Source organism: Populus alba, chromosome 1 (genome assembly GCF_005239225.2).
Source record: "Populus alba chromosome 1, ASM523922v2, whole genome shotgun sequence".
In the NCBI taxonomy this organism is placed as follows: domain Eukaryota; kingdom Viridiplantae; phylum Streptophyta; class Magnoliopsida; order Malpighiales; family Salicaceae; genus Populus; species Populus alba.
In genome coordinates, this window is record NC_133284.1 from 54,396,256 (window position 1) to 54,420,556 (window position 24,301).

The following is a 24,301-nucleotide window of genomic DNA, read 5'->3' on the forward strand; positions in this document are numbered from 1 at the left end:
ACAAGAAAAAAGTATTTAATTGATATAATAACAAAAAAATTGGTATACTAATAAAAAAAATCTACTAAAATGGGTGGCGGTCAAACAGCTCTTAATGTTCACATGCCTTATCTTCTAGGTCAGAAGAGATAATAAAAACATGTGATGTTCTTTTCTCTAGCTGTAAATGAATAGACACATCAATACCAAAAACATGGACAATTTTATTTTTTCAATTTGAATATTTATATTCACAAAATCTGATCAATAAAATATCTTCATTAAATGCATAGCAATTTACTTAGGAATATTGATAAAAAAAATAAAGATAACCAGAAAACAAACACAAATTTTTTTTTATAATATTTGAGAAAGAGAGTATCTAATTCTAGTAAAGCATTATTTTTTAAAGTTTTTTTATTTAAAATTTTATTAAAATAATATTTTTTTTATCTTAAAAATATTTTAAAATCAACATATCAAAAAATTTAAATATATATATAAAAAAATTAAATAAAAAAACCAAGAGCATATCTGAGAAAAGTCTATCAAGGAATGGAGATATTTGAAGAATGAGAGAAAATAAATCAAATCAAACCAAAGCCGTGGAATTAGAAACCAAAAGATGGACCAAATTTGTCTTTATAGGGAGCCATTTTAGTGGTGGGGCATAAACTTGATGGAGAGATAATTATTTATTCATCAAAACAATTATTTATTTTGGAGGAAAACCCAAACTCAATTTCATTTGATCAAGTCACATCTTCAAAGAAAACAAGAAAAAAGTATTTAATTGATATAATAACAAAAAAATTGGTATACTAATAAAAAAAAAAATCTACTAAAATGGGTGGCGGTCAAACAGCTCTTAATGTTCACATGCCTTATCTTCTAGGTCAGAAGAGATAATAAAAACATGTGATGTTCTTTTCTCTAGCTGTAAATGAATAGACACATCAATACCAAAAACATGGACAATTTTATTTTTTCAATTTGAATATTTATATTCACAAAATCTGATCAATAAAATATCTTCATTAAATGCATAGCAATTTACTTAGGAATATTGATAAAAAAAATAAAGATAACCAGAAAACAAACACAAATTTTTTTTTTATAATATTTGAGAAAGAGAGTATCTAATTCTAGTAAAGCATTATTTTTTAAAGTTTTTTTATTTAAAATTTTATTAAAATAATATTTTTTTTATCTTAAAAATATTTTAAAATCAACATATCAAAAAATTTAAATATATATATAAAAAAATTAAATAAAAAAAACCAAGAGCATATCTGAGAAAAGTCTATCAAGGAATGGAGATATTTGAAGAATGAGAGAAAATAAATCAAATCAAACCAAAGCCGTGGAATTAGAAACCAAAAGATGGACCAAATTTGTCTTTATAGGGAGCCATTTTAGTGGTGGGGCATAAACTTGATGGAGAGATAATTATTTATTCATCAAAACAATTATTTATTCTGGAGGAATACCCAAACTCAATTTCATTTTATCAAAGTCACACCATCAAAGAAAACAAGAAAAAAAAAAGTATTTAATTGATATAATAAAAAAAAGGGTGGTATACTATTATAAAAAAAATAAAAATCTACTAAAATGGATGAACTCAAATAGCTATGAATATTCATATACCTTATCTTTCAAGTAAGAAGAGACAATAAAAATAGGTGATGTTCTTTTTTCCTGTTGTAAATGGATGGAGATATCAGTACCAAAAAGATGGACAATTTCTTTTTTCAATTTGAATACTTATTTTCACAAAATCTTATCAATAAAATATCTTCATTAGTTCTATTATTAAAATGATGATGTCACAATTAACTCTATTTTAGATGAGTTTAGATTTATTTTATTTTATTTTTAATTTCTGAACAATAAAGATATATAAAAAATATGTGTACTTTATATCTTCTTTTATTCAAGTACTCTATCTATTTAAGTACTTGATAAACTAGTGTCTGTTTACTTTGATTTCTCTAATAAATATAAGGTTTACATAAAGTAACTACGGAATAATAAAAATATTAAAAATAATAAATCATAGATTTAATCTCTCGGAATTTTAAATTTAGCGTGAATAAATTCAAGGGATTTCCAAGATAAATAGTACAATATTAGCCTTTCAAAAAAAATTAGAATCTCCCACTTTTTACTTTGTCTATAGTTTTACCTATATTATTGTTACAAATTAGAGATAGTTAAAACTAGTGATATTTCTCGCACGCTCTTAAAACTATAGATTTTTTAATTTGTTCCTCATTTTATTTTTGATAATTTACTTATAATTAAAGATCAATTAATTTTAATTTATTCTAAAAAGATAGAATTGAACGAAGAGGAACCAAAATGAAAAAGACACAAAACATGAGTCTCATGCCATAAATTTCATAAATGATACATTTAATTTTTAAACTTTGAAAATCACGCAAATCATACAATTTCAGTATCTCAATATATATATATATATATATATATATATATATATATATATATATATATTACAATTACTTGTATAAATGGATGATTCATGAAAATTATAGAAGATGATTGTCACAAACTAAACTTTGAAGATGAAATTGAGGAATCTCAAGGAGCAAACTAAAAATTTAATAAAATCTGACGAACTTGTTTCAGAAGCCAAGAAATTATGGGAAAAAAATGCATGTTGGCAATGGTCTCATTAACGTAGAAAAACGCAAATAGTTATAGAATTAAGTTTTTAATATGAAATAGTTTATATAATTTTTAGATTTTATTAATCAAGTAGTTATGAGTTTAAATTTTATTGTTTTATTTTATTTTATAAAAAATAAATATAAAATAATATAAACTTATACAAGTTTCAAATCTAAAAACCTTTCATTTAAAAAGATGATGTATATTAAAAATTATATAAATTTTATTTTGAAACCTTGTATAATATATTAAGCGTTTAGAATAAAATAATTGTTAAATTCATAGCTCTTTTCTCTTTAAATACAAGAAACATACAAATCAATATTAAAATAACAAATTAATAGTCTATTTCAAACTTATTAAAATAATAAGGAACAAATCTTACAAATTAAAAAGTTGAAAGAGAATGAAATTGAAAAAAAATAATATAATTTCATAAATTATCTCAAATAAAATAAATAACAATCAAAATAACTTGTAAGCTCAAAAGTTAAAAAAAAATATACAAATTCAAAGGAACTTTGAGAAATTCAAATGAACTTAATGATAATAATGAAAGGAGAGTAAGAAAATATCTAGATATTTATATACAATGTATGATTTTATAATAATTTCATGTGATAATAACATGAAGGATTTTTTTTTTAATTTGAATATTTATATTCACAAAATCTGATCAATAAAATATCTTCATTAAATACATAGCAATTTACGTTAGGAATATTCATAAAAAAATATATATATAACCAGAAAACAAACACAAATTTTTTTTTATAATACTTGAGAAAGAGAGTATCTAATTCTAGTAAACCATTTAAATTTTCATTGAAAGATGCTTCATATATTAATCTAAGGTCCATTTTCCATTAACTAATCGGAATGCTTGAGATTTATTTTTTATGCTTAAGCATTTAATTCTTTTTTATACACTAAATTGAAATTAAAGCATATTACCCCTTCTCAAGCTTATGGGGTAATGGTCTCATGGACCCATCTCGTAGAAAAAACAAAAAAAAGCTTGATAGCAATGGTCTCATGGACCATTCAACTGGTCTATATCATGGAAAAAAATACATATGATAATAATCTTATGGACCATCCCACTAACCCACATCATGGAAAAAATACAGATAGCAATGGTCTTACAGACCCTTCTAACACTGCATTTATTTTTTACTTGTTGATTGTGTTACAAAAAATATCGATAAGTATTTTAGAAATAGAAAAAAGAACACTTGTTTGAAAATTCTATTTTGCAATGTATGATTTGAAAATTCTATTTCGCAAGCTGAATTCTTTTGAAAATTCTATTTGAACGGTAGGCAAGCCGAATCAAAAAGGAAGTGTTACCTCTTCTTAATAGTATTTAAAGTTGGCTAGCATTATTTTTGAAAGTTTTTTTTATTTCAAATTATATTAAAATAATATTTTCTTATCTTAAAAATATTTTAAAATCAGCATATCAAAAAATTTAAACATATATATTATTATCACAAATTAGGAATAGCTAGTTAAAACTAGTGATATTTCTTGCTTGCCATTAAAACTATAGTTTTTTTTTTAATTTGTTGAAACAATAATATTTTTAATATTATCATTCCCATACTTGTTTATAAAAAAATCATTTCTATTAAACCACATTAATATGTTTAAATTAAAGTATATTATCCCTTCTTAATTAAGGAACAAAAATTAAACAAGCTTATGAATTACCCATCTCGTGGAAAAAACGCATGATGGTTGGAAATGGTCTCACAACCTCGCATGATGGTTGGAAATGGTTTCACAACCTCACCTTGAGGAAAAATGCATTATGGCAACGGTCTCATGAACTCATAAATGCATGATGGTGATTGTCTGTAGGATCCATCATGAGGGGAAAAAATGCACGACGGCTAAGTACTTATAAAATACTTATTTCGTGTACTCTTGAGATTGCCACCATAGATTTTCGCTGTTGGAGAAATACAGTAGTTTAGGGAATTTTTTTAAATATATTATATTAATATAAGAGGTGCATCCTTAAAGTTATTTGGATAAAAAACTTAATTAGTTTTTCAATTTATATACGGTATATTTATAAAATTTTATCCAATTTTTATTTGGCATATCCAAGAAAAATCTATCAAGAAACGAAGATATTCGAAGAATGACAGAAAATAAATCAAACCAAAAGATGGACCAAATTTTTCACGGTAGTGAGCCATCAAAGTGGTGGGGCAAAAACTTGATGGAGAGATAATTATTTATTTGTCAAAACAATTAATTATTCTAGAGAAAAATCTGAACTCAATTTCATTTGATCAAAGTCACACCATCAAAGAAAACAAGAAAAAAAGGTATTTAATTGATATAATAATAATAATAAAAAGTTGGTATGTTAATATAAAAAAATAAAAATCTACTAAAATAGATGGACTCGAATAGCTCTAAATATTCACATATCTTATCTTGCAGGCAAGAAGAAACAATAAAAGTAGGTGATGTTCTTTTCTCTGATTGTAAATGAATGGAGGCATCAATACCAGAAACATGGACATTTTGTTTTTTGAATTTGAATACTTATATTCATGAAATCTGATGAATAAAATATTTTCATTAGTTTTTATTATTAGGATGATGATGTCACAATTAATTTTTTTTAGATGAGTTTGGATTGATTTTAATTTATGAACGGTAAATTTATATAAAATACTTATACTTTATATCTTCTTTTATTCAAGTTCTTTAATTGATTTTTTTAATTTAAATACTTGGTAAACTAGTGTCTGAGCATAAATTTGTTTACATTGATTTCTCTAATAAATGTAAGGTTTATATAAAGTAACTATAGAGTAATAAGAATATTAACAATAAAATTTATTTATAAATAAATCATAGATTTAATTTCTCTAAATTTTAAATTTGGTGTGAATAAATTCAAGGGATTTCCAAGATAAATAGTACAATATTATCCTTTCAAAAAATTAAGAATCTCTCACTCTTCCTCCTTAAGGAATTAATTAGGGGGTCGTTAAAACTATAGTTTGTTCTATTTTCTTCACTTTCTCTATAGTTTTACCTATTTTATTATCACAAATTAGGAATAGTTAAAACTAGTGATATTTCTCGATCATTGTTATAAGAAAATTTTGGAACTTTTTATTCAATTATAAGATAATAAAAATAAATAATAACAAAAAGAAACAATAAATAAAATTATAAAAGTAAAATATGTTTTTTTTTAATTATGTAAATTTTTTGTTCTCAAAACAAAAGGAGTTTTTATTAGCATTATAGTTTATTGAATAAAAAGTAACAATAATAGCCCCATCTTAATAATTTAAACTAAAAAAATATGTATATTTTCAAGCAACCAAGAGGCAGCCATCCTTCCAAGAAAACCATCGTTACTAACACCATCAACATCTGAAGTAATAGCCCCATCATAATATAAATGCTCGTCAATTATTATCATTATCAAAAATACTAAATGATGTTATTGCGTATGTATTTATAAATTATTATTTATTGTAATTGTATAATTATGAATTTGTTCTTGTAAAAAAAAAAAAAAAAAACTTTAAACGAATATATATATTACTATTCATTATAATTGTATAATTATAAATTTGTCCTTAAAAAAAACAACGAATTAAGCTTTGAGAGTAAGATTAATTTTTTATAATAAATAAAAAATTGAATAATTTTTTGAAGTTTGGTTATATTGAGTTAATTCTTTATAGTTTTTTTTTAATTTTATTCTTTATTATTTTTTAATCTATAAATAATCTATCAAATTATAAATGTTTTTTTTTTAATTTCAACTCCCTAAAATTTTTTTAATCTTTTAAATTTTATTCTCATTATTTTAATTGTTATTTATTTTATATGAAATAATTTTTAAAATTGTTTGAGAATTTTCCCACTATTTAATGTAATGTTTAATATATTTTCCCACTATTTGTTTTAATAAATCAACCAAGAGGCATCTTTCCTACTAAACACAAACTTTTTAATATAATTTTCCCACTATTGTTTTTTTAGTTTTCACAAACTAAAAGATTATTTGAGAATTAAAACCATGTTTTTTAAAAAAATTAATTTTTTATTTTTGAAAAAATGCATGATGGCACCATCCAACGGGCCCATCTTGCGGAAAAACAAGAAGAAGCAGGAAGGCAGAGGATGGCAATGTCCTCTTAATCCCTTTTTTTTTTTTATATTACCGTGATTGTTGTTATTTTTAAATATTTTATTTTATTTTTTTAAATTTAAATTAATATTTTTTTTGATATTTTCATATCATTTTAATGTGTTGATATAAAAAATAATTTTTAAAAAATAAAAAAAATATATTGTTTTAATGCATTTCCAAACAAAAAAATACTTTGAAAATCAATGATAACCACACTCTCAAACACCTCTAAGTATTGCTTTCATTGATTTATTTTCCTTGTCAAGACTTTACTGTTCATCCTTTTTATGTATTATTATAGATGAACTGTTTAAAATTTTATGTTTTTGTAATTTCTTTCTCTCAATTTCTTTTTGACAATTTATTTCTAATTAAACTTCAGTTGATTTTGATTTCTTATGAAAATATAGAATTGAAAGAAGAGAGATTGGAAAAAAAAAAAAAGACATCAAATATGTGTCATGTCATAAGTTTCACAAAGAATGCACTTTGTTTCTTAAATTTTAAAAAATCATGTAAATCATACAATTTCAATACCTCAATATTTTTTTTAATTTGATTTTGATATAAAAATTTATTTTTATTACTTTTAATCTCTAATTGAGAAAGGAGAGCGAAGTTGTCTGATTATGGCAATAGAAAAAAAAAAGTGTTTCGACATCAATTTAGACCACCAAAACAGACGGTATTTATGTCAAATGACTTTATTTGACTAGGAAAGCTCATATTAAGTTTTTTTTTTTTATCTTTAAAATTCTTGAAAAATAAATCTAATCTTTGATTGATTTTCTACCTTGAAAGAAACATGATAAGTTTTTTTTTTTAATATTAACACTACTGATCACTTTTTTAAATATACGTTATTGTTGATGCATGAGAATTGAAGTGGATAAAATTTTAGGATTTCTAGAAGAATTAATTCTCTCAAATTTTGTCATATTTTCTGTTTTTATTTTTATTAACTTGGCTTTTCTTTCATACTTTTTTATATTTTTGGATGAGAATGAAATATTTTATATAAACTTTAAAAACAACTCTGAGATTTATTCATATATATTTTGCGTGACACTTTACTTATATAAACGGATGAAGTATGGAAATTATAGTAATTTCTTTTTATATAATTCTTTTAATCTGAATATCTTTTAGGAAAAAATACATGATGGCACCATCCAGCGGGCCCAACTCATGTGGAAAAAATGGAGAGAGAAAAAAAGCAGGATGGCATATGACAGCAGTGTACTCTTCATCACAATCCCTTTCATTTTCGTTTTGATATTATTAAGCATTGCTTGCGTGGATTTTTTTACTCCGAAGGCTTCACTGTTTTCTCGAGTAATATTGAGGATGGATTATATAAAATTTTATATTTTTTTAATTTAGTTTTCAAATTTTATTTTTGATGGTTTAGTTCTAAATAAAGATCAATTGATTTTTATTTTTTATATAAAAAATTAAAAATATTAAACATGGATGCCATGTTATAATTTTACAAAAGAAGCCCTTTTATCCTTGAATCTAAAAAGCAACACTGATATTTATTCATATAATTCTGTAGTACTATTATTTATATAAATGGATAAAGCATGAAAATTATAAAAGGCTATTATTACATATTAAATCTTGAAGAGATAATAAAAGCTTTAATGGATGGCACTTGAATAGTTCTAAATGTTCACATGCCTTATTATTTAGGCAAAAAATAATAATAAAAGCGGGTTATTTTTTTTCCAGCTGTAAATAGATGGAGATATCAATACCAAAATAAATATGAATTAGTTAGAATAATTATAACTAATATAATAGGTTTCAATATGTACTTTTAATATATATATATATATATATATATATATATATATATAATGAAAGATATTAAGAGTTGATTAATGTTGAAATTAAAGCATATTACCCCTCCTCAAGCTTATGAGGCAATGGTCTCATGGATCCATCTCGTAGAAAAAGCAAAAAACACTTGATAGCAATGGTTTCATGGACCATCCCACTGGTCTATATCGTGAAAAAAATACAAATGATAATGATCTTACAAACCATCCCACTAACCCACATTGTAGAAAAAATACAGATAGCAATGGTCTCACAGGCCCATCTGACACTGCAAATTCCTATCCATCTTACTTGTTGATTGTGTTACAAAAAATAGATCGATAAGTACTTTAAAAATAAAAAGAAGACTTATTTTCATGACAATGACAAGAAGTATTTTAGAAATATTTATTATTTGTGGTTCATTTTATCAACGATACTGTTTGATTTTGCTATCACCATCAAAATTAAGGCATGATTTTCCACACGCTATTTCCATAATGAAAGTAGCAAGTCTTATGTATCCATCATTATCATGCAAAGTCAGCTTCCTAGCATTAACCTTTTATTCATATTTTTCCATAAAACATTAGGTAACTTTATAAGAAGAATACAAGTTTTCGATTAATTACTTTTATGCAATTCAATTTATTTTTTCTAAGATGTTGTTTTAATCATCATCATTAAATTAGATTTAAGGTTGACAAGTTAATATGAAACATAACTTGATTCAGATTTTACAAAATTCAAGTAAGAGTTGACTCAATCAAACCTTATCAATAATATAAATCAATCCATAATCAAATCAACTCAGTTAGAATTCAATTTATTAAATCACATAACATATTTAAATATGTGCAATATATATTTTAATACCAAAATAAATATGAATTAGTTAGAATAATTATAACTAACTAATATAATTAGTTTTAATATTTACTTTTAATATATATAAAATGAAAGATATCAGGAGTTGATTAATGCTGAAATTAAAGCATATTACCCCTTCTCAAGCTTATAGAGCAATGATCTCATGAACCTGTCTCGTAGAAAAAACAAAAAAACATTTGATAACAATGGTTTCATGGACCATCCCACTGGCCTATATCATGAAAAAATGCAAACGATAATAGTCTCACAAACCCATCTCACACTGCAAATTCCTATCCATCTTACGTGTTGACTGTGTTACAAAAAATAGACTGATAAGAACTATAGAAAGAAAAACAAAATAAAAGACTTATTGTCATGACAATAACAAGAAGTATTTTAGAAATATTATCCTTAATTGCATAAAGAAATAAAATATTATCCTTTGTTGTTCATTTCCATAAAGAAAATAGCAAGACTTATGTATCCATAATTGTCATGCAAAGTAAGCTTCCTATCGTTAACCTTTTATTCATGTTTTTCCATTAAAAAAAAAAAAAACTGACATGGGGTAACTTTATAAGAAGAATACAAGTTTTTAGTTAATTACTTTTATGCAATTCAATTATTTTTTTTCTATGATGTTGTATGTTTTAATCATCATTATTAAATTAGATTCAAGATTTATAAGTTAATCTGGAACCTAACTTGATTCAAGTTTTAAAAAACTCAAGTGAAAATTGACTCAATCAAACCTGATTAACCAAATAAATCAATCCACAATTTAGTCAATCCAGTCAAAATCCAATTTATTAAACCACTTAACATATTTAAATATGTGCAATATGTATGTATTTTGAATTTAATATTAATAGTTATAACTTTTTAACATAAGTTTATTTAGTTAATAAAAATGAGTCCATATATGTTCTCTCATCTATCTCACACTATTGTATTTTTTATACTATTTTTAGGGACTACTTTATCTTTCTTTCTTTCTCTTTTGTCTCTCATTATACTTATTTGAGTGATTCAATTTAAAATAATATTATTTTAAGATATATTTTTTAAAAAATTATAACAAAGTCATTTTAAAAAATATTTGAAAAGTCAAATCTAGTTTCACTTGGATTTTAACTAGATCATATGTTGACCTAATAGATTAATATAATTTAATCGAGTCAGCTCCTATCCAGTTTAATAAAACCTAGTTTGAGAGTAAAATACTAAAATTTTTGTATGATTAAGTTGACCCGTTAAACCATACCGGATTTAATAACACCTCTCCCGGCTCTCAATCCATTGAACACAAATTAAAAAAAGCTTTGCGTACAGATGTTAGGGTTTGATTAGAGATTCGTTATAGCAAATAGGCCCAAAAGGTTGGATATGTTATTATCCCCCCCTTGTCCTCTGTTTTTCTTTTATGCTAGCTAGCCTCTAATTTTGGCTCTACCACCTTTCTATAATAATACTCGACTATTATAAATAAAAAAGAAGCAGAAGCGGAAATAACTTAGTGCGGTTGTGTATAGATAGTTTCCTTAAATGAAGCATGTACATGTCTGATGAGCAGAAAGACAAAAAATGGTAAATGAGGACAGCATTGCATCACCACCATGGCAAACTCGGCATTGCTGTGCAAAGGAGTGTTTGATGTGCCAAGGATATTGAGCCAAGTAATTGTTTCTTCTTTGAGACTAAGTGCCGGTGTGTAGCAGAATGAGCCTTCCTTCTCCCCTTCAGGTCAATCGTCTTGGAGAGCCTATGTTCTTGCCTTGATCAAGACTCCTATCTTACTTATTCAATAAATACATCATGTGTTTATCATTTTATATGGTTAAGACGATTATTGAAATAATTATAAATGCCATAAGAGAAGCTTGTATATGGACAACCGTTAAAACCTCTAAACCATATCAACCACAAAGCATCTTACCTCAAGTAAAGTACGCTAGGAGTGCTAGTATCTTCTCTAGCCACAACCAGTCCATTACTCTCGAATCTCTAACAAGATCAATACACCCGAGTTTTCCTAGCCACCTTGAACCAAACAATTAGCTAGGTGGCTACTCCTAATTGACGCCATGATGTTGCGTGTCCATGTGCGACACTAGGGAAGAAGTAGATGCTGATGAGGTCATGTTAAACACTGTTCTTGCAGTTAAGGCTGGTGAAGCTATACCAATTGATGGAGAAAATTGTGAAGCGGATGAGAAAACTTTAACTGGAGAGTCATTTCCGGTTGCAAACAAGTGGATTCCATAGTGTGGGTTGGAACTATTAACTTAAATTGTGTCAATACTTCTCTCTGACACTATGAATTGTTTTTGAATGCATTTTGGCTTTGGTGGTAATGGGGTGTTAGAACTACCGCTTTAGCTGAAGACTGTGTGGTGGCTAAAATGGAAAAGCTTGTGGAAGAAGCTCGAAACAGCAAGTCTAAAACTCAAAGATTCATAGACAAATTTGCTCAGTACTATACTCCAGGTTAGGCATACTGCAGTCCAATTACTCATCCAGTTATATAGGCTTTCACTGAAGTAGAGTACCGAGAACGAGTATTTGGACACAGCCCTTCGCATCATTCTTTTAGAATGAATCGTCAGCTCCATTGCTAGACAATCCTACCTTTCATTTTGTGGGAAAGTTTTCATTTTAGTTCCTTGTTCAGATTTGCAGCGGTGATATTCATGCCGGCTTGCGTAGCAGTGATTCCATTAGAATTACGAGTTCATAACCGTGATCACTGGTTTTACTTAGCACTGGTTGTTTTAGTCAGTGCATGTCCATGTGCTCTTATCCTGTCTCTTAATCCAGTGAACACCTGTTAAGCTAGACCGGATTTAATAACACCTAAAATCTCGACATTCATTCAAGTTTTCCTGCTTGTTTTTCCACATTATGAATATAAATCCGACATTCATGTCTGTGGAAAAGCTGGAGTTGTTTCTGAATCTATTACAGAAGGCTGCCTGCATCGTACTGGATTTAGCTGGAACCTGGAAGTGAAAGAGTGGACAAATCAGAAGCTGTTGGACCATTCAATCTTTTCCTTTGAAGTAGTTTTCCTTGAGAAGGAACGATAAAAACATTGAAAAGTAACATTTTCCAGCCATTGATCTCATCAGCAGACAACAGCTCAAAGTCTCCCATTTGCCAAATTTTACGCAAGGAGATTTAGTCCAATTCTTCAACCTCTTTTAACATCTTGGTTTAAGGTTTAAATCTTAATTAGTTCAAGAATATCTTAACATATTTTCTTAATTATCAAACCAAGTCTTTCATTTTCAACTTGAAGATGTGGATCAGTATTAACTAAACTAAATCAGAGCATTTGTGTATGCAAATTCAATGGGAATTTAATATAGAATATCACAATTGAATAGCTAAATTTGATATTTTTCGTGTAGTTAAACAAATTTTGACTAAGTCCAATTAGAATATAATTTAAGCTAAATTTTATAAAAATAAAAGAATAATGCTAATTAAGAAATTAGATTAATCAATAACCCGCTTAATCAAAAACTCGTTATGATCCAGTGATAGAAGCTTGAGTCCAAGAGGTTTTCTTCCTTTATAGTTTTAAGTTTGAAACATATAATTATTAATATGATAACTATTAAAAGTTTATATGGTTATTAATTTTAGGATTCGAGGGATAAGTCAAGATATACACAAACTGACCCGGATATCCATATTAATAAAAAAAAAATTGGTTAACTTAAAAAAATTAAAAACAATTTTAACATTTTATTTTTAAAAAAATTAGATTAACCTACTAATCTAAGAGCCTGTTTGGCATTGCTGCCAAACCGGCGTTTTGTAAAAATTCAAATTTTTTTTTTTTTTTTTGCTAAAATTGAGTGACGGTTGTACTTTCTGGATCGTTTTGATGTGCTGATGTCAAAAATGATTTTTAAAAAATAAAAAAACATCATTTGTATGCTTTTCGGCACGAAAAGCTATTTGAAAAGCAACCGCTACCACACTGCCAAACACGCAATAAAGCTAGTTAGAAAATCAGTTTGGATTTATAAGTTAGGCCTCTAAACAAGGTAAAGCCCACTCAACAAAAAGGAGACAAAACGGCGTTGTATTTACAAGCATATAAAAATACCTATATAGCCACGTGATTTGCTCCTTTTATTTGACAAAACCCTAATCTTAACCCTTTGGAGATTTCCAACCTCTGCAGCCCAAGCAGAGAGCGACTGCAAGGAGACTGCGTTGAATTTCATAGTATCAAAACTACAAGGTAAGTGCTTTTCTTTTTCGTTTCTGTACTGTTTCTTATTGGATTACAAAAAAAAAAATTAACTTGTATCGATTTTATGTTTTCTTTGTTTGGTTGATGGGAAAAATCTAAACTTCTATGGAAAGATGAAAACTTTCTTTGAAGGGTTTGGTTTTTTGAGTTCTGTTTTTGAGGTTTTGTATGTTCAATTGATTTGACTTGTGAAATAAATGTAACTTTGAGGATTAGCGTTTTGATGTAATGGTCAATGCTAGTGTATATCCTGGATTTTTTGTATTGTTTTGTATGGTAAATTGATACACTTGTTTCTGTTTTTTCTTTGATTTTTGAGAAAATTTAAGAATATTATGTATCTAATATGGTGTTCTGTAGTTTCAATGTTTACGTTAATCTTAATGATTAAATCATGGTATATGTTTATGTTAATCTTAATGATAATCACGGTCTTACAGCAAATTGAATAATTATGTTTATACTTATTCATCTTGTTCTCATAAATCAAACTTTTTACTTATTTTCATAAGTTGAAGAAGATTCCGTCTTGAACTTGTATCTAATATCCCAAGTTTGGTGTTCATTCGGTGCAGTTAGAATGCAGTCTAGCAAAGCCCCTGCACCAATGGAAGTTGAAATAGCTCCACGTGAACAGAAGTCTGAGGGCACTTTGCCTGCAAAGCCAAAGTTTGAGCCTTTGAAAGCTCATGAGATGTCTGATGGTCGAGTTCAGTTTAGAAAAGTCTCGGTCCCACCGCATCGGTATTCACCCCTTAAAAAAGCATGGATGGAAATCTACACTCCCGTATATGAGCAAATGAAGATTGATGTCCGTATGAACCTCAAAGCCAGAAAGGTTGAATTGAAAACTAGATCAGACACACCTGACGTAAGTAACCTACAAAAGTGTGCAGATTTTGTGCATGCTTTCATGTTAGGTTTTGATGTGATAGATGCCATTGCTCTTCTGCGTCTGGACGAGCTCTATGTTGAATCTTTTGAAATTAAGGATGTTAAAACACTACGAGGTGAGCATTTGTCTCGAGCCATTGGGAGACTGTCTGGTAAAGGTGGCAAAACAAAGTTTGCCATTGAAAACGCTACCAAGACAAGGATTGTGATTGCTGACACCAAGATTCACATATTAGGATCTTTTCAAAATATCAAAGTTGCAAGGGATTCTCTTTGCAGCCTCATCTTAGGGTCCCCTGCTGGAAAGGTATACTCAAAACTTAGACAAGTTACGGCTAGATTGGCAGAGAGATTTTAATCATTTTTGTGGTGCTGAGTACCATAGTGTAATTCGACATGAAATTTTTGGGTGGGGATGTCAAATCAGCTGTCAAAAACCAAGGAATTCATTTTTCGTTTTGTACTTTCAATGGATTTAACTTCATTTATGCTTATACCTATGCCAATGGTTGTTTTTGTACCGATGATTTTGCTGTTAACAGCTCAACTCTATTCAGTAAGCTTGCTGCTCGAACTATTCGGAGTGCATTACTGTTGATATGGCCTATCCTAAAACAATAAATCATCAAGTATTTATGCCTTTTATTCCTGTCTTCCATCAGCAATTTTGCTCCTGCATGGAATAGCTTGAGAACTTGAATTAGGGCTTCGTAAAATTTTATTGCTATTAAACTTGCAACTGCATTGTAGCTTGTGTGTTTCCAATAGGGAATGTTGTCGATTGAAAAGCTCCATGGCCATGTAGTAGATTGAGCTTTCATAATATAATTCATGATTGAGTTTTTGCTTTAGATTTGGAAACCGGTTGCTTAACCTGGTAACGGTATAACTCTATGCAAATCACTTCAAAAGAAAAATTAATACTACATGAATCTGGTCCTTTAGGTCAAGAGGCAGTTTTCAGGCAATCGCAAGGCAAGAAATAAATTCATCTTGGATGATGCACAAAGCAACTCTTTCGTTCTCATAACGATTTCCAGAAGCTCAAATTTATCAGGCTTTATTGCCAATCTCTTAATTCTGCAAAGAATAGGGGAGGTTGTAAAGCCGCATCCTTGTAATCCAAGGCCTGAGGTCACCGATTTCTAATAAGGGTCTGGTTTCTATTCAGGTTCCCGTTTAGGAATATAGTGAAGTATAGTTAAAATTATATTTTATCCCAAAGTATTGTAACATACATAATATAATCCCAATCCCAATGAACTCTTTTTAAAAAATTTTAGTTATAAAAAACTATAATTTCTAATTTTTTTTTATTTTTTTTTTTAAAACCGCACAGTAAAACATTGTTATACCGATTATTTTTTAAAATATTTTTTATTTTAAAATATAATAAAAATAATATTTTTTATTTTTTAAAATTTATTTTTTAATATTAACTTCTAATCCATCCAAAAAAAAAAAAATTAATTTAAAGAACAAAAATCAAACTTTTTGAGGGCCACCGGCCACTCAGTCTGCTTCTCATTTGAATTCCAAGACCTGTTTTGAGGGTATAGATTGTTCAAATCAAATTCTGTTTGGTACAAAGCTTCTTCAATTGTAAAGTTATTAGATTACCAAAATGAATATGGTTCCCACAATGAATAATCGTTGAAAAACAAGTTAATCTTCAGCCGCCAAAAAGAAATCCAGCAGCCTGTTCTTCATTTCCATCAAATAATCTAAGAGCTTGTATAACTGTCTCTCTTCCGAACCCTAGCTCAACAAGCTTTGCAACTTTGGCTTCAAAGTCAGGTCCCTGGCCAGCCAATATGAGAGAAAACTATTATTGACATTCAAATTGGCTTGATAGATTTTAACAGAATGCGTGATCAGCTTGAGAATACTGAAGGAAACAACTGTTCAAGTAAAAGCTCAGACTAAATTTCCCACAGGAAACAAAGCAGAAAGATGAACCAAATGTTGATTCTTTTTACCTGTGTAGCGCCACCAGGTGCAATTCCTGTGGAACACCAAGGGAAAAGATTTAGTTAGGAAATCAAATTCATTGACAGCCTAGGTAATCTAAGACAGACCTGTGATGATTAAAACACAGCTATCTACAGTTGCATAATTTATAACCCAGCAAATTAGTTAGATTACTTATAATTGAACAGGTAATTCATGTTGAAAATACCAGCAGAATGTATCCTAGACAACATCATATATCATATCACAAGAACTAACCAGAAGATTGACCTCCAGCTGGTGGATCATTCTTCTTCACTGTTGTTCCTGATGTCACCTGAAAAATCAAGATGGATCAAAGACAAAACTTTAGCTTTTAAATTAGTAGCAGATGTCAGCATCAATTCATAAAATCATATGATTTATGTTTGAGATAACCATGATATTCTAAGCTTTTCTCTTCTGTAAAACTCCTAGATATTGCTTGAAATACAGGAATGTAACTCTATGCGTTTTCTCTTCTGCAAAGCCCATCATTCTTGTTTCACAAGCAAAATAAAGCAATCCCATCAAGAACTTCAGTTACATAAACAACTACATCCTTATACACAAGTATAGTATCCATTTCAGAAATTATCCAAAACTAAAGTAAACAACCGGCTCAAAGAGGAGGGTATTTCTTTAGTGTTTGAAAACAGCTCAAAAAATCAGATAAAATAGCAACCTATCAGTAACAAGGATCTATTTCAGGAATAAAATATAATTAAGACAAGACTTACTGGGTTTCCAGAGCTGGTTGCTTCTTTTGAATACCTCTCTTCATCAAGAAAACGAGAAGGAATGTCCTTTTCTGAAACAACACAGCTTTAAGTTCTCGAGTGGAAAAAAAAATTGACCACTTAAATGCTTTATCAAATAACTGAAAGAAATCAAGCATATAGAAGAAAAAGGGTCATCTTTACAAAAAAAAAAAGTCAAATACAGAAGATCAACCTTGCAGAAATGGTACAGAAACTTCTCCACCACCCATTCTCAAAACATTCTCCTTTAAATCAATAATACACTGCATGAACAGGCTAAAATTAGAACAAATTCATCCAGGTAAACTTCAAAAGCCAAAGGTCCAAATTGCCATCAATACAAGACAAAGTGATGGTGCTACCTGGTGCTTGCGGAGCATATCAAGCCCAAAGAGGAATTCCATGTTAGGAGCATCCAGTACCATGAAGGAACAAGGATAAAATATATTCCCAATCTAGAGGAATAAAAAGAAGAAAACAAGGAGATTAGAATCAGCTTCAAGCATAGTGTTTTGAGAGTGACAGTAAAACATGATGAACAAAAGATATCACAGGAAAAGTTCTTCAGTTAAACAGAGAGGTGCAATACTTGATCATACAAAGGAGAAATATGAGCATAAAGAGATAAAAAATCTGCATGCACGTCAAAGTATGCATGCCCAATAACCTTGAACAATTTTAACAACTGTACAAACTTTTGTAAGAAAAATAATAGAGATACAAATTGGGAGAGAAGCGAAAGTGGTTAATTATCAAATATAAAAATGTAAATCCCAAAGAAGAGGAGATAAAGAGTACAAATCGGTCAAAGTATCCATGTATAACCAAACAGCCAGTATTGGATTAAGAATTGATAAATAGCTGTTTCTCACTTATTTCTCATGTTAAAAGTACTTTGAAAATAATAGAAGAATAATCGTCTTGCTTGTGCAAGACAAACTGTAAAATAGCCTTACACAGAAACAAGTGTCTCTGCAAACACATACATTTAAACAAGCATGTACACACACTGAATGACAGTAAGTAGAAACTGCATGTATGACTACAAGTGACTTTAAGCAAGAAATGATTCCCCGATGATATACCGAATTCCCGATGAATATACCTTGATTGGAGCTACATGAATACGACCCAATATCTCCGATTGTCCAACTCCATGAGCAATGCCTTTGTATCGTTGATCTAGAAGTCTCAACAATCTGAATAGACATGCCAACAACAAAACAGGTTACCCTCCATGTTAATCTCTTGCGAGTATGTGAACATCACTAATGAAAATGAACTGTAAGCAAGCGTTAAATTAAGATATGTCCACTTGATAGAATCAAAATAATGCTAATTAGAAGCATGCAGGCAGTCAAAACCCAGGTTGCTATTTAAGAGATAACTTGACAAGAAAACATAAAGGACTTGGATGGATGTAACCTCAAAAATTTACCAATAGAAAAGGAACAAGTACATGAGAATAGCACATACCCGCATCGCTCGGCACAGCTTTTTGATATTATCGTGGACTGAGCACCACTATCAACAAATGCCTGAAACAAAAAGAGAAATCAGTATATCTACAAGGTTTTGCTTGATCCATAATCACAGAAGCTCAATGCCCACATGAGAAAACTGATCAAACCGTGCAGAAAAATTCAGTGGTGGTCCTAGTCTACGATGAGATCTGTTTTGGGGAATAAATGAAGATTACAAGAAAAACACGCAAAACATGATTATGTTGAAAGAATACAAGGACAACACATCAAACACTATGTATTGAAAGAAGATTACAAGACTGTCTCTACCTTTAAAGGGACACCATTAACCTCCATGTCAACATACAACATAATCTGAAAGGTTAAAGAAGAAACTTGAAATTTAAGAGCCAATAATCAAACTTCAATTGTATTGCACGAGGTTGAAAAGCATACATACCACCCTGGCAAAAGCTTCAGGGTTGTATTCCAAGGCCGCTGCCCAGTTCTCGTCAATTCCTTTCTGCATTTGGAATTAGCAGGAATGGAAAACATCAAAACAGACTGACAGAAAAAAGCATCTGGAAAAAAATAACGCATGCCATGATAATCAGTAGTGGAAGCCTTTGAGTGGAAACTAAAAACAAAAGGCTATATATATTGCTTTATTGCAACCATAATAAAGAATTCATCTCCCAGAAATGGAGGGGCAAGACACGCATCATGTCCTTGCATAGCATATAACCACTTTTTTAAAAAAGAACAAAACATGAAGAAGAAGAAGAAGAAAACGAGTTGATTTCTAGGACTTTAGACAATAAAAACCCCATTCTTGACTTCACATTAGTTGTGCAATCACAGTTACCAAAATAATACGAGTTGATTTCTAGAACTTCAGACAATAAAAACCCCATTCTCGACCTCACATTAGTTGTGCAATCACAGTTACCAAAATAATACAAAAGGATACGGGCATCCAAATACTTTTAGTAAGTTGTTGCTGACACCTTTACCATTAGAGAGTTAAATAATACTCACCTGACGAATGGCAGCTTCAATTTTCTTTTGTGCCTCTACGTCAAAGGGATCTGCTTCAAGGAGGGCCTATATCCCAAACCAGAAAGAATGTAGGTAAATCATCTCCTTCAGTCAACATTTACAATCGATTTCTAATTGAAATAACATAATTATATGGTGGAATATTTTTCTTAAGATAAAAGGGCATGATGCAATAGATAACGTAGGGAGCCACCAGTAAAAGCTAGTACTCACAAATTCCTCTTCTCGTTGACGTCGTAATTCAGATCTTTGGCGATGGCGTTGCCTAAGAAGTTCCTGCAGTTTGTCGAGATCATTTCCAAGAACAACTTGGGCAAGTTCAGGATCAGCCTGTTGCGATATAAATTGATGGCATCAGACAATCACTTATCGCACCATTGTAAGAAAAAATAAAATGATTAGGAGACATGCAATGGACACTATAGACAAGCCAAGAATGAAACTTCTTTCGACTGGGAATCAGTTATCAGATTGCAGGATATTTCTCATCTGAACTAAAACATTAAAATCAACATGAAGTTCAACAACACTCCAGATTCAGAAGGGTGAAAGGAAAAACTGAACAAAAAAATCATCCATCTTACCTGAAATAGTTGAGCCATTGTATTAGAATCACTTCGAAGGTGCTGCTGGAAAGCTCCAGGGTTCACAGCAGATCCATCAGGATTTAAGCCAAAATTATTGGAGGGGGCACTGAAAAAAGTGCATGATTTTCATCATTTAGCATGAAAATGTGAATGCCGAAACAATTTAAACAAATATACTGATGTTAGGATCGCCAATGCCCATATTGAACAAATGGATCCATAACTAAAATGATAAACTACAAAAACTAAACCAAAATCTAAAATTCCATGAATCACAACAGCAGTCAATCTGAAAGTTACCAAACTACAAAAGACCTAGACAATGTTCCAAAATTCCAGGAAAAAACAAGACAGTCAAATTCGAGCAAGCAATTTAACTGGTAAAAAAATACAAAAAAAAAAGGTGTAAATACCTAATAGCTGCAGAATTAGAGACCATCATGACCAAATCCTCATCCTTAACACCCAATGCACTTAATTTATCATTATTCTTCATCTCCCTCCCATTATATAGGAGCTGCTGCTGCTGGAGTGGCACCTGCGTCTACTCTCACATCAAAACAAAATAAAAATCAATACTTTGAATACAAACCCAAAATTGTACAATTACCACGCTTCAATTAAAACTATACAAGTCCAGTGTAAAAATAAGGTGAATTGGATTCCAAAAATGGAAAAGCTCTGAACTTTGGGTGCTCTCACACCATACAAAATCAACAATAACAATAAAGATACGAAACTTTTCAATAATTAAACTTCGGAGAAGAAACATATACCAATTAATGAACACATTACGAACAAATTTGAATTGGGTTTTTCAAAACAAGATTAGTAATTTCGAGCAACCCGATTTCTCTAACCACCATACAAATAAGAGAGAGAGAGAGAGAGAGAGAGAGAGAGAGAGAGATCTTTCACCTCTACTTCAAGTAAAGCTTTCACGTTTTCAACCTGCAATCAAATAAATGAATGGTAAGCATGTGTATTATTCAAATGACAGGAATAAACAAAAGGGGTTTAGAGATTAATGATTACAGATTCATGAGGGTCAACTTCAAGAGATATGATCTGTTCACCTACTGTCATTACAGTGATTCTCATGATTCTTTGATATGATTGGATCTCTTTGGTAGTTCGGTGTTTTTTCTTTTCTGGGTTTTCGTGTTTGCCTGTCGTTTCTTTGTTTACTGAGGAGTGAGTGTTTGTATTTAAGGTTGCGAGGAGCTAAAGATTTCTTCGAGGAGAAGGAGGTGGGCTTTTGTCGATTTTGTGACTTGCGAGATAAGTTGGTTTAAGACTTTAAGTTATTTTAGGAGCGTGTGTTTAACAGTATGCTAGTAATTATTTTTTAAAATAATATTTTTATGTTAAAATATATGTTAATAATATTTTTTTATTTTTTAAAAATTATTTTTAATATTAGCACATTAAAACGATCCAAAAAATATAAATCACATTAAATTTTAACAAAAAAAAACTTTTGAATTTTTTGAGAACGCCGTTTAATCACGTTCCTAAACATTACCTAAAATTATGAGGATTTAGTTTGGATTTGGATTGTGCTTTAGAATGTTTTTTAAAATATTTTTTATTAAAAAATATATTAAAATAATATTTATTTTTTAAAAACAAATTATTTTTTATATCAATATATCAAAATATTTAATAACACTAAAAAATATCAATTTAAAATAAATTAAAAAAATTTAAATTTTTTTAAAAAAAAAAAAAAATATAAAAACAAACAAGTCTAAAATATTTATAGCTTTTTAATAGAAGTTAGTACTATCTTATATACTCATTATTAATTAGGTCCAGACTTATAAATTTTTTATGTATAATTTTAAAGTGGTCTTTTATCATTTCAAATGGAAAAGCGCATGTCTTTCTTTGCTAATTTGGTGTGGATTAATGGAGGTTATGAAAAGAACTTCACATCTTTATGTGTTTTAAAAAAAAATTAAAAAATTTTTTTTTTATTTATTTTAAATTAATATATTTTTAACATTTTCAAATCATTTTAATGTACTGGTATCAAAAATAATTTTTAAAAAATAAAAAAAAATCATTAACATGCATTTTAACATAAAAAATTATTTAAAAAACAACCGCAATCACGCTCTAAAAAAACTCATGTAATTTGATTGGTCATGTAAACTAATTTCAAGAGTTTTGTTTTCGCATTTCTTCTATGTGTTGTTGCTCTTTTTACTTGCCTTATATGTTACTTTCAGTTGTTTCATGTTATAAGAACACCTTTTCAGATGGATAAACATAAGTTATCAAAATAAGAACACTGTGATCTAGAGGTTGTCCAAGATTTCTACAAGAAGTTGTTTACACGAGGGCTTTTTATATTATTTTGCTACAAGATATTACTTTAAAATTTTCAGCGTCGAGGACAAAAATAACAAGTCAGAAAAAACAATTCAATTGTGTATGTCTGTTATTCTGCAATGTCAAAGTTGTAGTAGCATAAATAATACTACATAATTATATTTAAAAAAATTCAAAAAACCATTATATTTACAAAATATACCTGCAAACCTAATTTTATTACAAATGATATTTTAGTTGATGTTGTTTAATATTCTCAAAGCCAAGACAACTCTAAAGCATAACAAATGAATAATATTGATGATGGGATAACAAATAGCTTAATGGGATAATTGAAGAACAACTACAATGCAATATTTTTTTTTAATGTATAACTAAATAATGCATATTAATATTACTAATAAAATGAAAATTTATACATATTTTTCTTGGTAATTTTACTATAAAAACACTTACAAAAATTATTTATCAAACATAAATAAAATTATTTTTAATACAACAATAATTTTACCAAAACACATATTAAATATTACGAAAAACTACAAGTAAAAATTCATATATGTTACCTACATTTTACAAACTGTAACCGCATAAATAACCACCATCCCAATCACACTCAAGAGAAAAAGTGAAGCTAATCCTGCTTAGAAGGTGTATTTACAGAAAATATATAAGTAAATTATATATATATATATATATATATATATATATATATATATATATATATATATATATATATATAAAACATTGAAATGCAGGAGAGAGAACAAGGAGGGACAGTACTAGCCGTTTGGGCTGCGCAGCTTTTTTTTCCTTTTTTTTTATTTTTTTTTGTACCATCAAATGGAAATATATTTTCTCCCCGTTCCCGCTTTTAGATGCCGTATTTTCACTACGATAAAAAGCATGCATGAAAAAGGTTCAAAATCATAGAAAACCACTACATCATGGCTAATTTGAAGACCAAATTTGGACTCCAATCTTACACCTGCACTCATGCATAAAATATTTTGCTCAAATTCAATTTTAATTTTATGAAGTGTAGCTTAATTAATCAAGTTTTAGATTTATTTTTTAAATATCATAGTTCAAGTCTCATAAATTTTAAAAAAAACTTACATAGTTATTAAATTTAAAATTAGTAAAATTAATTGAAATACATTCAAGTTGGCTCGAATATTTAAATAGATTTTATATTCAAGCTATAAACATCATCACTATCCAGATTTATTAGAAAGTAAGGAGAAATCTTAAGAATTCATTTGGTATAACAGTCAAGCGAGGCTGGAAATGCAAAAACATTAATTTCATTGTTCTTGGTACCACCATTTAACCTAGCTTAGGCTAGATACGATGTAGTGTGATATATATTTTATTTTAGTTATATAAAATAAAAT

General features: G+C 28.8%; 2 protein-coding genes and 1 pseudogene across 2 annotated transcripts; 2 read left to right on the forward strand and 1 right to left on the reverse strand.

Annotated features, from left to right (window-relative positions):
• Positions 1-11,116: 11,116 nt before the first annotated feature.
• LOC118037709 (putative inactive cadmium/zinc-transporting ATPase HMA3) lies at positions 11,117-12,378 on the forward strand (annotated as a pseudogene).
• Positions 12,379-13,682: 1,304 nt separating this feature from the next.
• LOC118037659 (uncharacterized) lies at positions 13,683-15,230 on the forward strand. Its single transcript, XM_035043707.2, has 2 exons — positions 13,683-13,802; positions 14,390-15,230. The coding sequence occupies exon 2, from the start codon at positions 14,395-14,397 to the stop codon at positions 15,064-15,066; it is 672 nt and encodes a 223-aa protein (XP_034899598.1). The 5' UTR covers positions 13,683-13,802; positions 14,390-14,394; the 3' UTR covers positions 15,067-15,230.
• Positions 15,231-16,178: 948 nt separating this feature from the next.
• LOC118037660 (protein DNA-DAMAGE INDUCIBLE 1) lies at positions 16,179-21,837 on the reverse strand. The gene is made up of 16 exons (XM_035043708.2): positions 21,603-21,837; positions 21,486-21,518; positions 20,981-21,111; positions 20,565-20,673; positions 20,194-20,310; positions 19,960-20,025; positions 19,382-19,444; positions 19,252-19,296; positions 18,935-18,996; positions 18,564-18,657; positions 17,821-17,913; positions 17,652-17,721; positions 17,438-17,508; positions 16,938-16,995; positions 16,688-16,713; positions 16,179-16,509 (listed from the first exon to the last, which is right to left on the reverse strand). Exons 1-16 carry the CDS (start codon positions 21,666-21,668, stop codon positions 16,381-16,383), a joined length of 1,233 nt encoding a protein of 410 aa, XP_034899599.1. The 5' UTR covers positions 21,669-21,837; the 3' UTR covers positions 16,179-16,380.
• Positions 21,838-24,301: the final 2,464 nt, after the last annotated feature.